General features: G+C 35.8%; 1 protein-coding gene across 1 annotated transcript in view; it reads right to left on the reverse strand.

The window, feature by feature from the left end:
* The window catches only part of LOC111051960 (myosin-9), a 135,815-nt gene that overhangs the window by 105,542 nt on the left and 13,213 nt on the right, over positions 1-17,060 (reverse strand). Inside the window, exons 2-4 of the mRNA XM_039427237.1 lie at positions 10,586-10,900; positions 6,392-6,698; positions 5,506-5,619 (exon numbers count right to left, since the gene is read on the reverse strand). Coding sequence (XP_039283171.1) covers positions 5,506-5,619; positions 6,392-6,698; positions 10,586-10,812 — 648 coding nt within the window. The 5' untranslated portion in view covers positions 10,813-10,900. The remainder of the gene's footprint in view (positions 1-5,505; positions 5,620-6,391; positions 6,699-10,585; positions 10,901-17,060) is intronic.

Raw genomic sequence — 17,060 nt, forward strand, 5'->3', positions numbered from 1 at the left:
TTCAAAACTAGATACACAATTTGTAAAATTGAAAGTATTTTCACTTGTGACTTATGAAAAGATGATTATGTAGCACTTTTTAGTATTGTGTTACATAGACACTAATACAAAAGCCTTATCACTACATTCGCAACCATTTTTTCTCAACTGTAACCTGCGGACACTATCTGACAGGTATCGAACTAGAGCAGGGCGGGAAGTTGAATTGGAACAATGTCGATTTCATTATTATGAAATGGACAAAGTCAATCGTTGACAGAGAACGGGTGTAGTGAGCAAGTCAGTCAGGTGTGCTGGGTACCCACCCTGGGTAGTGAGGCTGAGGCTTATGCAGGTTTTCGGTTTGCTTGAGCCCAGCCTACAGGCGCGGACTACGGTTGACCCAGTTCAGCTGCAGTCAAGGTTCTATGTTGCATTGTTCTATTAATACCTGATTATTATCTTACAGAGAGACAAATGTAGCAAACTTGGAGAATTGCCACTTGTTACTTATTAGTTATGAATGAAAAACGGGATACAAAGGAGTCAATTAATTTTAAGGCTTTGCTAAGGGAATTTACGGGCCTCTTATTGTTTGGATATAACATAGGGTATCGAAAACGTGATTAATTCCTGTTAATAAGACTCGTCATAAATTATTTTTTGTGAGATGTAAAGTAAGACAACGTACAAATGCTGGCCAGAAAGATGGAATCATAGCTAATTATGTTTCTAAATAATTATGCTAAGGCAATCATTATGTTTTTTTAATTTATTAGATAGGGGTCAATGTGTATCTCAAGAACCCCCCCCCCACCAAGCCCATTGACGAACATTTTTTTATTAGACAGGGGTCAATGTGTACCTCAAGATTACCCCCCCCCCACCACCAAGCCCATTGACGCACATCTTAAACACTGCTGAACCTCCCAAGATCCAAACCCACTCGTGTTGGCACCCCTGAATTAGGTAGCATTAGGTACAGTAGCTATATGGGTAATATAGTTACTGTAGCATAAGGTAGCAGTTGGCCTGATTGAATTATGTTTCATAAGATCGATGTAATCTTTTAGATGGTTCACGACAATAAAATGTATTTATATTCTCAGAACACATAGCGTCATTATTTAAAGACAAAAATTCATGTTCTTAATGCGATTGAAAATATAATTAAGCAATTTGATGTTTACTTATTTCACTTTTTAAATTCTATAATTGAAGAAAGAATAAACTAATTCAAATCCAATATTATTTGGAGTATTTTGAAAGGAATATTTAAGATTTGAGAAAGCCATTGCCCTACTACATTAGATACTGCTAAATTAGACAATTTTTTCTTAATGAATATTATTTTAAACTGAAGACGCGATGTGTTCCAAAAAATGCATGATTCGACATTTTCTTACATTGATTCCATGAGACATCATTCCAATATATGGCCGACAGCTATATGGCGAATGTGATCGATTATGCTGTATTTACTTAGGAACAAGGGTCTTACAACTAAAAAATGCCGCATATGCTGTAGGCCTACACACACACTATGCATGCCGTAACCAACAGTGTAGATAATATGGTGTTTTTACTGATGTATAACTTACTGGAGATCCATGTAGATAACAGTATAACAAACCCTAACTGAAAACGCCTACACATTCACCAACTAATCAAAGGTATATAATATTTTTGCATTTCTAATTTCATAGGAACAACTAGCCGTCAGGCTCGCTTCGCTCGCCATAACCGTCAAGCCAGGGGGCTCCGCCCCCTGGACCCCAGACTGGATCGTCCAGAAATGAGATCAGCGGGCTCGCTTCGCTCCCCTGCATTTTTCATTTGAGCATGCTTCATTCCATCAGAGATTCAAAGTACTGAGAAAACGCAGAAAAGCTGAGAAAAACGATGATTTTGGGCGTATCTTTGATGAAATATTAAAATCACCTCATCACAAAATTTTTAGACCCTAGCAAAACCTCTGTACCAAATTTGAAAATTTTCTGTCTATCACTTGATGAAAGAACTGAGAAAACGCAAAAAAACGCTAACTTTGGGCGTATCTTGGACGTTATTGCAAATTCCTTCGAACACAACATTATTACACCCTAGCTGAGCTTCTGTAATAAATTTGAACATTTTCTGTTTATTTGTTCTCGATAAAGCTGAGAAAACGCTAAAAAACGCTGGAAAAACACAGATTTTGGGCGTATTTTTGGAAAATTTTCCAAATCCGTTCTTAGTGCGCCTCTAAAGGGCCAACTGAACATACCTACCAAATTTGAACGTTTTTGGTTCGGTAGATCTTTAGTTCTGCGAGTGAGTGAGTGAGTCAGCGAGTGAGTGAGTGAGTCAGTCAGTGAGTGAGTGCCATTTCGCTTTCATATAATAGATTTCAACATTTCAGAGAAGCAATATGGTCATGAAAATCATCGAAATATCTTTAACCGAACGAGCTGTAGACTTTGATTGACGTATTCTCAGTTTTGAAGAATGTGTACATTATATAGCACGCTACCGGATTGTTGTCATATAATTTTATGTCGACTTATTGAATAGAACATTTCTTAAAAAATTCAACTGCTAACTCTAGACTGCCTAAATACTAAACGTGTATAGCACGGCATGCTAAGCAATATGATTGTAAGTATAAGAACAGCTACAAGTCAGCTTGAATATATTTGATGGTCTAATATTTTCTCACAGTTATTTGTGTGTGAGTTAAGCAAGATTGAGAATTATAATTATAATTATAACAAGCTTGGTCTGAGAAATTATTTTCAATTCATTATGGATTACAAAAAATACAGAAAATCATTAAAACTACAAATTCATTAGAACTACAGAAAATCATATATTGTATATTATATTGTATGACCAAATTGAAAGCGCTTTGGAATTTCTCAACAATCGCTGGAGCTCCGGAAGGGTTTTGATAGACAAGAATTCGAGAATCCACTCACAAAAAAAAATCCAATGAGACCTTAAGAAGCATAATGAACCACAGTCTACAGCTGAAAAACATAGACACTCCTTGCACGAGGCAGTAATCATGAGATGGTATTTTAAAATGGGCAGAGCTATAAGGATAGTCTACAGTTTGTCTATAATTTTAAATCACTTTTGCTTTCAATATTAAAACGACCGGGGAGGGAATCTGTAATCAGAAGCTAGTTATTTACTGCAGGCAGTTCCTACCGGTGCGTTCCTTGCATTCTGTGTTGCTGGATGATCAGAAGGGTTGGGGGGGTCTTGGTGGAAATACATGTAGTTGAAAAATAAAAGAGAAGAAGAACGGTCGAACAGAGGTGCATTCAACCTGCCAAGGGAGGGTGCCGTGGGCTGTTTCCCATGCTCCATCTTCGAGCCTGCAGCTCGGTGTGACTCGACTAATTATTATATTGGACGAGAATCTGCCCCCAACCTTTTCGGAAATTGAGTACCCACGGCAGTCCGTAACGGAAGAAAAGGGTGGAGCTAGGAATGCTGCTAAACATTATGGTATTTCTATAATGTCCGAATTAAACTATGCAGACTATTATAGGAGCTGTCTGCTCATTTCGGTCGTTTTTCTCTTTCTTCTCAACCTCAAATACCATCTCACGCAACAATCATACAGTTTTCACAGTTTTTATTTGTTTCTGTATTCGGAGTGGAGTAGCATACTATTATGTTTGAAAAGTGCAATCTTAATAATATCAAGCAGCGATTGATGAATTCTATTAAAATTGGTATAATACATTGTAAAACATTCTACACAGTTATTATGATTTTCAAAGTGTTATCCACATTGTTAAATCTATTCCATTCTAGTCCTTCTATTTGGATTGTTGATATATTATCATCTATTCATGTTATGATACCATTAGATTGTAGCTTGTAGAAATGAAGTTTGTTACTAGTACCTCATTACCAGAAAATGGACGTAAAACATGATTTACGTATTTCTTTAATCTTCGCATCAATGAATCGTTGAAGCCAAATTCAATCGTAAAACAAGAATGGCTATTTTCTTTCAAAAGCAAGAAATCCTTTTCAAAATAAGTAAGGAGATTATCTAGCATAAGAGAAGATCGCTCAGGGTTATCAAAGTCTCTGTTGATAAACTAGAACATGATGAGTGTAATAGCTGCAGCACTGCAGCCATACTTTCCTTAATATCAGCTTCCCACGACTTTTAAGTGTAAACTCTAAACTGTATCCCACGAATTTGATTATATTCTCCATTATTATCAACTTAACAGCTAACAACAGATAAAGATGGAAAATGACTTATTTTTATGTAACGAGCTCACAACAAGATGGGGAGTGAGATTGACGGATCGTGCATTGGAAACGTGGCTTACTTGACCAATTTGCAACAGATGAAGGATTTACAAGAAACTACTATTTAAAATGTACAAACTAAGGTTAATTCGATGAAAAAAGTGACGGTCATGTAATTTTCGGTTACTGAAAGTAATACCAATGTGCTTTGAGCTTCAAATAATTTTTACAATAATTTGATAAGCTGAACCTGAACCGATAATAATATGAAGCATGATATTTGAGAGAAAAGAGAACAATAATCTTAAGATATTTCTGGCCTTCTGTGTTTCGTCATATGATAAAGTAATTAACTGGTAATGTACTGTAATTTTGTTATATACTTATAGTAAAAAATAATTATTTCTCCAATTCCAGTAATATTGTAGGCCTACTACATGTTAGCAGTGGAAATCATTCTTTTCAATGAGAACCCTCATTATCTTACTGTGATTCTTTTTATCCACTTATTCATACAAGCACAACTATTCTCTATTGTAATTTATGTCATAGGTGTGATTACAGAAACGAATATTTAAGTTGTGTCAAGTGAATGATTCGATCATCAGTAGACCAACTGATACAATAACCGGAATGATAACAAAATCTGAGCAGAACTGAAGTATCTATTAATATATCAATTCCTCGAGTTTTATGAACACACCTATGGAAAGTGATCACCTGTTGACTATAGGAAGATGCTATTTACGAAGGAATGCTGGTAACTGGAAGTGAATCTTCTAAGTAGTTAGCACTACTAACTTTCAACGGTTTGAAATACTAATGATTCATCAATTCACGCACAAGTCTCAAGTGATCATTTTTTCGGTTCTGAATTTTCAAGTGTATTAAGATTTTTGGACATTTTCAATTATCTGTTTCTGATTTCTCTCTTATTCTATGTTCATATCAACTATTAGTCTACTAAATTCAAATTTGTTTGTTGTCTTGATTCTGTGGTGTAACCGTTCATTTGAAAATGTGTCTTACAACCTATATTTTGTACTGTGTGTTGTTTGAATTGGAATAGAAACAGTTTTGGGCTTGAGCCTGTTTATTCTTTCTGGAAGTTATGGTAATTTTTATAATAAATGGATAAAACTCATCATCCTACGCTAAACACGGTTCCTTCTAGTACTAGCGTTTATTTAGATGGAGAATTATCCATTTCAATCTGAAAAATACAATTTGTAGAGAAAAGTATGATGGAATACTGTAACTGCTCACCAGAAGATGAGTTTGCCTACGGGTAGCCTTGTTCTGTTCGGCCTCACGCATGGCATGCTCCTCGTATTGCGATCGTACTGTATCAGCATTACGTCTTTCTGCTTCCTCCAGTTCCTGAAGTTAATAAATTTTAATTAAGTTCGGAAAATGAATTCGGAGAAATAGAAAATTAATAATCTTGATACACTGATGATGCATGGAAAATATTATACTGACAGTATAAAGAATTTGACATACATTGTGACTACTGGAAGGTGTTTATTGTAAGAATTTTGTATGAAATTGAAAGTTAATCATTTCATAAGAAGAAAATGAATAAGGGATCGATGAAAAATTATGGAATCGAGAGCTTTGAGCAAGAAAAAAATTGCCAGGCGGAAGGAAATAAAGATTCTTGTTTTTGATTATTTTATAGTTCTATTTTTATAATTTCTCATGCAAAGTACAAAGATCTAAGCATGAAAAAGAGAATTCGTTAATTGAAACTATCCAAGAAAAAATATCGTCAGGGTAATGAGAATGATTAACGTTTTGTGATAGCTAATATTGATGAATTTTAAATGTGAAGTGGGAACAAAGATATAAACTTATAAGAACTGTAATGAAAATATATATAAAATAATTAATTATAAAAAAATAATTTACTTATTTATTTCGAAAAAGCAATACATTTTTGGAAACAAGAGGCATGGTAGCCCAAAAACTATTACCTGTACAAAAACTTTACACTGTAATATTTATCATAAAACCAATATAGACCAATGTAGAACGGTGATGGCCTTTATGACATGGTCAATGAATGGACAATGATCAAATGCTGGTTGCTTCAACTATAATATGTAATTTCTTCAAATTTGATTAAGTAGAATTGATCAATCAAAATCACCTGCACCCGTGTTTCCAGTCGCTTGTTGAGGGCTCGAAGTGCTAACATTTCTGGGCAGGGAGCGGCCACTTGTTTTGCTGACGCAGCATTATCTGCAGACGCAGCAGCTGTGTTGGGAACAGGTTCCTGCAGCCGGCTGTGAGCCAAGGCGTCTCTCAGCTGCCTGCGCAGATCTTCTTCCTTGCGGCAAAACTCTCTGCGCAGCTCGGTCTCTTGCGTCTGATGCAGCCTTTGCAGCTCGCCAGTAGTCGCCTTGATGGTCGCTTCTCTCTCGTTTTTTACGGCTTCTGACAGCTCCAATGTCAACCTACAAATAAATCAAATCAAGATATATTCAATTACATTTTTCTTACATAACAAATCAATTGAATTACAGTTTATATTATCAGAGCTCATTGAATACAATACTGATAACAGTTATTTTCCTATTTACACACACAATAAAAATACAGAATAGAATAAATAATGCACAAATTAATCAGGCTGTGAGCTCTACGACTTAAATATTCACTTAAACGGCTGAATGCATGAAATTAATAAAACTGTAATAATAAAATCATTTCATCAGAGAGCCTCATAATATATCATGTTATCCATCAAAATGTATTGTACATTGTAGTGGGGGTTAGAATCAAGGGCTGCATGACCTGTACAGAAAATCATCAATTGTGAGATCAAAGTGAGACGCTTGAGCTGGTTAGGTCATCTAGAAAGAATGAGCGATTCAAGAGTGTTCGGAGAAAACCCAGGTGAAAGAAGGCTGAAAGGACATCCACCAAAGCGCTGGCTGGATGATGTAGAATGAGGCTGAGGGTAGAGACGTGAGGCTGCCGACAGAGTGGAGTGGAGAGGCATTCTAGTGGTGGTAAAGTCCCAAAATGGGCTATAGCGCCATGGAGTAGTAAGTATTCTAGTGAGGGCTATTTCAAAAGTGAATTTTTCTTGTACTGAGTGAAAAATTCTGTACTTGAAAGTTCATGAAAATTTTAAGTACCTACAAGTAATACGAATTTCACTGTGGGGTGGTCTAGCATAATCGTGGAAATTGTTTAATTGATGAAAAACAAATTTATTGGTGTGAATATAAAAAATTGCATTGTTCGACTGTTGAATTGAATGCTTCACAATTTCAATTTGATGTTCCAACTTCGCCGTCTCTCAAAAAGTAGAAAATGAAAAGAACTCATTATCTGGGACAAGTGAATGTGTTCCTCCACGAGGATCGAGGATGGCTATTAGCTATATAGTGGCTGCTCTCGGCTTTCAGTCTGCAATCATTATCAGCCCACACCAATCATCAAAAATATTATTTATGTTCTGGAATTAGCACTCAATTTTACAAATGAAACCACTTATTACACTTTGGTTTGGTCTCGTTTTTTGTGAGAAAGTTGTAGTGAAAGGATGTGATCTCACTTACATTGTAATAAGTCTGTAATCTTCAGTATAGCTGGAAGCTAATGCAAATATTTCTGAACTGGAAAGTATTTTTGCAATTATATCCTGGAATCTTCAATAAATAATATGAGTTCAAAATATTTATAATTTCACAGTTTGAAAGAGGAGATTGTAAAAGTTTTCTCAAGGGAAACTACAGACAGTGATACCGTTGATATTATTTATCAGAGTATTCACATAAAAGGCAATTTTCATTAAATTATGAAAATAAAGAATTTATAAGAAATTAGTTATAGAGAGAATTAAAATTTTCAAAACCATCTAATTCGATCTACTGTAATTTTCTAATTTATTTTATACTTTTGTAACCGTACCTTCCTATTCGGGTTTCAGATTTTTCTATTAGTGGCGTAGAGTAGAATATTTTTTTGAGGTAAGCAGGGAAACTAATTGGTCACATGTAGAATTCTACTTATATCTGAACAAAAATTAATAGCATAATCCATCAAATTAACACTTGAGACTATGGTAACACTTGAGTATAGTAACTCAATAATAACTAATGTTATTTTTTTATGGATTATGATCTTCCATATTTCATGTTAGTTATAATTTTTTTCATTGCTATTAGTATCGCCTGACCAAGATTATTTTCAATCAATCTTCAATAATTTCAGATTATGAAGAATCACTAGCTGAATTTGGACTGACCTTGATATTTTTGTGCATGTAATTGTGACAAATGAACGAATTGAATTGGGAGAAGTTGGAGTTGCTATCATCATTATGATCCACTGACTGATCAAGAAATGCAAATAATTTTGTATGAGCCACAGCTATGTAACAAATAATATTTTTATTTATTCAGATGGATAATCTTTGCATCTACTGACTTGTTCCTGAACTATTGCAGTATGGATCAATGATTCTGATTATGGTGGTTGTTGAACTCTACTCACATTAATGAGTTAAACAATTGTCATAAACCATGGGTTTTGACAGCTCCTCAAGCACATTAAATTTTTAATTTATTTCCCTTTTTTAATTTTCAATAGTAAAATCAGGATCACTAGAAAGCCAAATTGCGCTGACTGAATGAAAAATCGCAGAGCTTCAGAGTGGTGGAACTTTCCAGTCTCCCCACCAGCCGGCATTTTCATATTAGGTTTTCCCACTTTTTCCACTTTTTCGTGTCAGTCTTTTTTGTGCCGCTACTCCGAACACCCAAAGACTCTGACTGGCCAGGACCTGGACCTTCCTCTAGACCTCACCTTCCAGCCAAGCTGACGAGATGGTCATCATAAAGGGGATTGGTATCGTACTCAATTAATTATTCATCATTTTATTAGTTATAATGTCATGTTGTTTTTCTTTTTTATTGGAATTTTAAAATAATAAATGAAATGTAGAGAATTCAAACCAAGAGGAAAATCCTCATAATATTAAATACTGTACCTAAATAGTTTTCAAAAATTAATCAAATTGAAATAAATAGAAACTCATTTTTAAATAAGATAATTGAGACTTGTTCGATGATAATCTGTTTTCCTTTTCTTCATAGCCTAGATTATATAACTTTTAACTTATACATTTCAAAATATTTTCTTTTTAAAATATTGTAAACCAATAAATTTTGTATTTCTTAGAATGATTTCTTCTTTTTATTTCTTTAAAATATCTGCTCTACCATCTTCAGCTATGTATCTCCTTTGTAACTCTTCTTCCCATCTGGGAAGTGGTGGAGCCCCCAATATTTACAAAAAATTATAACTTGGTTACAAATGGTGATACATATTAATAAATTGTTCTCTTTTAACGTAATGCAATTGTAAAAGCTAACTTTCCGGTACGTCACAAAATCTACAACGTTTCAAAAAATTAAAATAGTCAGACACTGTAATAATCATGATTCCGATTGATTTGTTATTCATTTATTTAATCATCCAGAATTACACAACTTACAGAAAGTTACCACAGTCTCACGCCCAAAACGGTTCCAATTCTAATTTACACAACAGTACAAAATGTATCTTTGTTGTAAATAAGTAATCAGTGGTTTTGCCTACCATTGATTTCCACTCAATTTGAAACTGAATTGACTCTAATTCATACTATAAAATTCATTTATTCTTTAGACTAGGGTATGTTTTCCACGATATCTTTATAATTCGCAAAATAATTTTAATCAGGTGCTGACTTTATAAGGCGAATCTCACTATAATAAGTGGGTCAATAATATTGATTATTACCTACATTCTATTCCCTTTTACTGATACCTTTTTTACCCTCTCGAGAATTGAATGTTTACCTTAGACATGGATAACCATATTTGGAAAACCCTTCAATACTCCCCCACTTTCTTTTGTACCACAGTTTTTGATTTGGTATATTATGATTGTTGTTATTATTTTATTTGTATATTTGTTTTATTTGTATATTTGTTTTATTGTATATTTGTTTTATTTGTATATTTGTTTTATTTGTATATTTGTTTTATTTGTATATTTGTTTTATTGTATATTGTGTGTGTTAATGATTAAAATTGATTTGGTACTGACTTGTTCCTGAGCTGTACAAGGATACATGGATATGCTGTACAAGCATACCTAGCATACCTGAGCTGTACAAGGATACCTAGTACATGGATAACCGTTGTTGGAAAACCCTTCAATCCTCCCCCACTTTCTTTTGCACCACAGTTTTTGATTTGGTCTATTATGATTGTTGTTATTGTTTTACATGTATTTATTTTTATATTGTATTGTATGTTGTGAGCGTAAATGAAGTGGTACTGACTTGTTCCTGAGCTGTTGCAAGAGATCGGCGGTTCGGGTGGCTTCCGCCTCCCTGACTGCCTTCAGCTGGCGTTCGACATCCCTGCGCAGCGCTCGCACAGCTCTCCGCTCGCTGTCGAGCGCCTCTCGCAGGGTCGCAGCCTCCGCCACAGCCGCCTCCGCCGCCCCCCGCTCCTTCTCAACAGCCTTGCGCAGCTGCGCCGCCTCCTGCTTCAACGCTGTTGTCATTCTAGATGGAGTTGAGTTTGCTTTGCTGTTGTGTTCTCGGCTGCCAGAACCGCTACTGTGCTTCCTCGAGTCGTTTGACTTCTCTTATCTGAAATTACACAAAAAGTCTGTAAGATACACATAGTCTAGCTACATTTGGACAAAGTATAAATTGAATTGAATTTATTGCCAAAAATTTTGTCGGTACAAAATATTTGTACAATAGGCTATAATTACAAGAGTATGCAATACCAATAGACATTGATTGTAACTTGAGTTTATAACAATATTATCAATGTAATATTTGGCACTGCCAACATAAGATACCTTGTGTGTTAGCAGTGAGTTGCAGTTCACTTATTCTGTTATTCTGCTTCAAGTACTTAAAAACAAAATTGATAATGTTAAAGAAAGTATTACGTGTAAGTTCTTGATTAGAATTGGAACAGTTTGTGCTTAAGCCTGTGGATCTTGTCTGAAATCTGTGTAATACTGAATAGTTAAATAAATAAATAAACATACATTTCACATTCGAATTTCATCATCAGTAAAACTCTACTCTCAAAAAGGAAATCTGACCAATTTTTCTCAGAGTCCAATCAACTGCTATTATAATTGCGAGTCACCTTCTAAAATATCAATTATTCTCTTCTTTATCATGTTGAAGCTCATTTTAGGCAACATCAATGAATTCAAAACTGTCCAATGAATTGGACTTATACAAATGATTTTATTCTTCAACTATAAGTCTTTCAACATTGCAGTTGCCACAAAATCACGTTTTGCTTATAGAGTATTTTATAATGATAAATTGGTTGGCGATTTCAATTTGAATTTTTCAATAGTTTCAAGCTCAAGTTAACAGTCTGCTAAACGTTCTTCAATAAGTCTCAGATTTGTTCCACACTTCCATCTGAATACTATATAATAATAGTTAACTAAAGTTATGTCACAGAGACATCTGGTAATAATCTGAAATATTGCAGAGCACATCTTAAGCCACTCTCAATTTGCTTGATATTCTGATTTCAGTCAACAATCAATATTCTCAACAAAGTGGTTGAAGCTAGAGATTAGACCATTAGCACAGTCAATTAAGACAAAAACACGGTTTTGCGCAAACATTAGGCATTGCGCAACTAATAACATAGTAAAATACATTGTCATAATAGTAACAAGTAAAATGTAAAAATGCAGTTCTTCTATTTGATACAAATACAACAAAGGAGTTCCGATGCAAAGCAAGAGTAGCCTACTAACATAGGTACTAGTGAGAAATATTTGATCAAGGAAAGTAGTGTGAGTGTGCCACACCACAGTTTTCCTTAGGAAGTAAGGAGTGAATAGTGATAAAGAATACCTGCATTTTTTTTCTCATAGCTCGTCATTCCAACATCACTTGAACAGCTACCCCGATCAAGTTTTTCATGTTTTTGAATAATTTGATTGATTGGCTGTCTTTATTTTAACCTTGAACGGCGAGGTTTGTTGAGAAGTGAGGATTTCCCCACCAATACTCGTTTCGCAGTATGATCTTGTAATTGAGATAACATAACATAATGCTATCCGCAACTATTCAGCTATGAAAGTAAAAACACAGAACAGTGTCAGTAAACTCCACTTATTTGGGAACTCGATGTTATTCCAATTCCAATAATACAGTAATAAGTCCTAGCCGAAAAATCTCACATATTTGAAAACGTATGCTGGTCTACTGTAATTCAACTCGAAACTGCCATTGCAATTTATAAGGCCACTAATATTTAGCATAGTAGGCCCACCAGCCCATAATACGACGGTAATAAACAGATACATGCACACTTTCACTGAAACGGAAACGCGACTGAATTCGAAGCGACTTTGGCCGCATCCGAGACGGAACTGATATCAACCATCAGTCAGTGCACTCGATTAGGCATTAGGAAATGCCGTGCAGTAGGTGTACTGATTTGCAAAGTAGATGAACTGGTTTTAGAACTTTCAAACTTTTCCAATATTAATTCAACCCAACAACTACTGCTTGTAAACTGCCCATAAAAACTCCAATAATTTGTTGCAATCAAACGAGGCCAATGACCAATCCATTAGCAGGCCAACGAAATTTATTCAGTCTGATGCTTCTACTTTTTCAAAAGAATTTTTATTCTCTTGAGGAATTGTCTCATGTTTTCTCTTTTCAAGCTATCGTTGCTTTCCAACTGGATGAACCCTGGATGATTCTCAAGATGGATAAAATTGATTCAGTAATGAATAGTGTTGTCACAATTAAACTATGTAAGAATGAGTTTAATATTTGATATGTTTTGAAAAAACTTGATCGAATTCCAGGTAGGCCTACACTCATTCCTCTCATCTCATCTCCCTCGCATATGCCTCGTGCTCCTGTGGGCATCACCATCAATCTAGGAGTAACTAGGTATTTGTAAAAGATGGTCATTGATGCTGCATGATTTAATTAAGAGTGATTTGAATCTCGATTATTGAAACTAGAAGCTTACGATTCTAGTTGACTTGAATCCAGTATTTACTTTCCTTGCCCTATTACTATAGGTAAGGAAAGTATTGCTTTCCGAAAACAGTTAAGGTACTCAAATTTTTATACGTTTCAAGGTCCCCTGAGTCCAAAAAAATAGTTTTGTGTGTGTGTGTGTGTGTGTGTGTGTGTGTGTGTGTGTGTGTGTGTGAGCTCCGTCCCATCTATGCAAAGTTTGATTTTAGATTCCCAATTATCAGGCTTCAGATACAATTTAAACGAAAAAATTCAAGTGGAAAAGATTGAGCATGAAAATCTCTACAATTAATGATCAGTAACATTTTCACCTAAAATTGAAAATAAGCTTGAAGTTCGAGAAAATGTGATTATTCAATTGCAAACTGTAGGCAACTGTTGATTCTATTTAATCATTCACTACGAAGAGATAGCAGACCTTAGGTGCTCCAGTGTTATTGTCCTGTCACCAGCTGGCACAAATCCTTGAATAGTAGACTTGAGATGCGCGTGAACACTAGCGTCAGGTGATAAATTTTCATAACGGCAAGTGTTGTTGTGTGTGTGCGCCGCACCAGATTTTTGTTGTTACTCTCTTGATAGAGATATTGATTCTCCTCTTAGATAGGCTACTTGTGAAATTCTTGTTCAAACTTATGCTAGGTTTTTCAAATACTCCTTGATGAGCTTAGTATAGAATAATTATAAAAGCCAGCTTTTGAATAAGAGAGGAGGATTACTAAATGAAAATACTATAAAAATGGTATTTTCAGACGACGTGTGAATTTAACTAAGGGTTTTGTCAGAGATTGCCAGCTTTTTGGGGGTATCCCATATCCCATTCTAATATTTTAATAAAGGACCCTACAACCTACTAGAGTGTAAGGATTAACGAATACAGTGAAACAAAGTCTTCAAACTCTGAGCATTAAAGAGACTGATACTCTGCCCTTCTTATGAATGCATACGCCATCTAGCAACAAAGATTGAGACTAACAAAAGATGTGCTCCATTCAGTACAGTAAACAAAGGTAACTTCAAAGTAATTTCTTGGTCAACATCTACTGCCTATTCTCAGTAGCGTACCTAGGCCTACTCAGAACTCATTCAGCCGTAGACTGAGTTATTTAAAATGATTGACCGAACGTAGTGAGGTCTATGTTTCAACTCGATTTGTGTGTTTTGTCTGTTTGTATGTAACGCGATTAAGGCCAAACGCGTTGATAGAATTCGATGAGATTTATGAGAGGCAGGAATATTCCTTTTTCAACTGCGCGTCAATTGTTTTTTTTGAAATTTTGCATTTTAAGGATAATATGAGAAGAAACTCCCCTCGGGGGTTGCTAGTCCTCCATGGGGCGCCTCCCCAGGTGGCGGATAGGGGAATGCCTCCCAGATATGGGTGGATCCAAGGATACAAAGCTTAAATATCGAACCAAGCTTAGGATATGTACGTGGAACGTGAAGACAATGGCAAAGGCAGGAAAGATCAACAATGCAATACAGGAAATGGAAAGAATGGACATTGGAATCATGGGAGTGTCTGAAATGAGATGGCCAAATTCGGGGAAGATGGAAGTTGGCAAACACACAGTTTTCTACTCAGGAACTGATGGAACACATGAAAATGGTGTAGGGGCTATAATATCTCCTAATATAGCCAAGTGCATTACAAACTTTGTTCCCATATCAGAAAGGGCTATGCTACTTCAGGTCAGTGCCAGTCCAATCAATATCAACATCTTGCAAGTTTATGCCCCGACTGCAGATAAACCAGAAGAACAGGCTATAGAATTCTATGACTCCATCAACGCCATTATTGAGAGAATACCTAAACATGAGCTTCTCATTGTGATGGGGGATTTCAACGCTAAACTGGGAGCAGGAAATAAATCTCATCACATTGGATCACATGGACTAGGAGAAAGGAATGAGCGGGGAGATCTCTTGGAAACTTTTGCAGAGAGCAATGATCTAGTGGTTATGAACACATTCTTCAAGCTCCCCCCAAGGAAACTATATACTTGGAAATCACCTCAAGACAGACCAGAAAGGGTAATACGAAACCAAATTGACTATTTGCTTGTGAATAGAAGATTTCGTAACAGCTGTACATCTGTTAAAACCTATCCTGGGGCCGACATCGAGTCAGATCATGTACCTCTTGTAGGTGTGTTTAGAATCAGGATGAAACGAGTACAAAGAGGGATTCCCAAGGTATACGATATGAGACTCCTGAAAGATCCTGCAATAAAAAAGAAAGCCAAACTAACACTAAATCAACAAATCAATGATATTGAAGAACAACTAGACCCTGAACAGACAATTAGTAAGATACAGAAGGCTGTGGAAGATATAAAGGAAGAATACCTTAAAGCAGATAAGACCAACAAGAGAAAGCCATGGATGACCAACGAAATAATGGAAATGATGGAAGAAAGAAGAAAATCCAAACATGATTCACAGAAATATAGAACACTAAGTATTGCTATTAGGAATAGAATAAGAGAGGCTAAAGATAAGGAGGCGGTAGAGAGGTGTAAGGAAATCGAATTACTGCAAAAGAAGTATGACAGCTACAGTGTGCACCGAAAAGTTAAAGAGCTCACCGGCAATTTCAAGAACAAGCAACTGGGAAACCTCACAGACTCAGACGGTAAAATTGTGGTAGATAAACAAGCCAAAATCAGCACCTGGAAAGAATACTTGGAAAAACTGTTTGAGGATCATAGAAAGGAACACTTTGACATACAGGAAACTCTAAGTGGGCCAGAAATTTTGCAAGATGAAGTGCAAGCAGCCATTGCACAGTTAAAAGATGGTAAAGCATCGGGTCCAGATAACATTGAAACAGAAATCCTCAAATTATTTGATGACAGAACAATTGCATTTATCACAAAAGTGTTCAACAACATCTACAACACTGGAAAAATTCCATCTGAATGGCTGAAATCTGAATTTGTTGCTATTCCAAAGAAAACAAGACCAAAGAAGTGTGAAGAGTATCGCACAATAAGTCTTATGAGTCACCTCTTAAAAGTGTTCCTCAAGGTCATCCACAGGAGAATATATAGTGTGTGTGAGAGCCAAATATCCCCAACTCAATTTGGCTTTATAAAGGCGGTCGGCACTAGAGAGGCACTATTTGCAGTACAAGTCTTATTTCAGAGATGCCGCGACATGAATTGCGATGTATATGCATGCCTGATTGACTATCAAAAGGCATTTGACCGAGTAAAACATGAAATGATGGTCAAAATACTGAATGAAGCAGGTATCGATGACAAAGATCTGAGAATAATCGGGAACCTCTATTGGGACCAGGTCGCTAACCTCAGAGTGGAAGGAGAACACACGGATTACATAAAAATAAAGCGAGGTGTCCGACAGGGTTGCATACTCTCACCTCTTATTTTCAACCTCTACTCGGAACACATCTTCGGTGAAGCCCTGGATGGCATGGACAAGGGAATTCTGCTAAATGGATGTAGACTGAATAACATCAGGTATGCTGATGATACCATTGTTTTTGCCGACAATCTTGAAGACTTGCAAGCCCTGGTGGACAAAATTACCCATCACAGCAGTCAATATGGGCTTGAAGTCAATGTAAATAAGACCAAACTTATGATAATCAGCAAACAAAATATCACAGGAAGCCGACTATTCATAAACCAAGCCGCTATTGAGAGAGTTGATCACTACAATTATCTAGGAACCATTATTAATGAGGACTGGAGCAATGCACAGGAAATAAAAGCACGCATAGGAAAGGCAAGAT

The sequence above is a fragment of the Nilaparvata lugens genome, chromosome 4 (genome assembly GCF_014356525.2).
Source record: "Nilaparvata lugens isolate BPH chromosome 4, ASM1435652v1, whole genome shotgun sequence".
Taxonomy (NCBI): domain Eukaryota; kingdom Metazoa; phylum Arthropoda; class Insecta; order Hemiptera; family Delphacidae; genus Nilaparvata; species Nilaparvata lugens.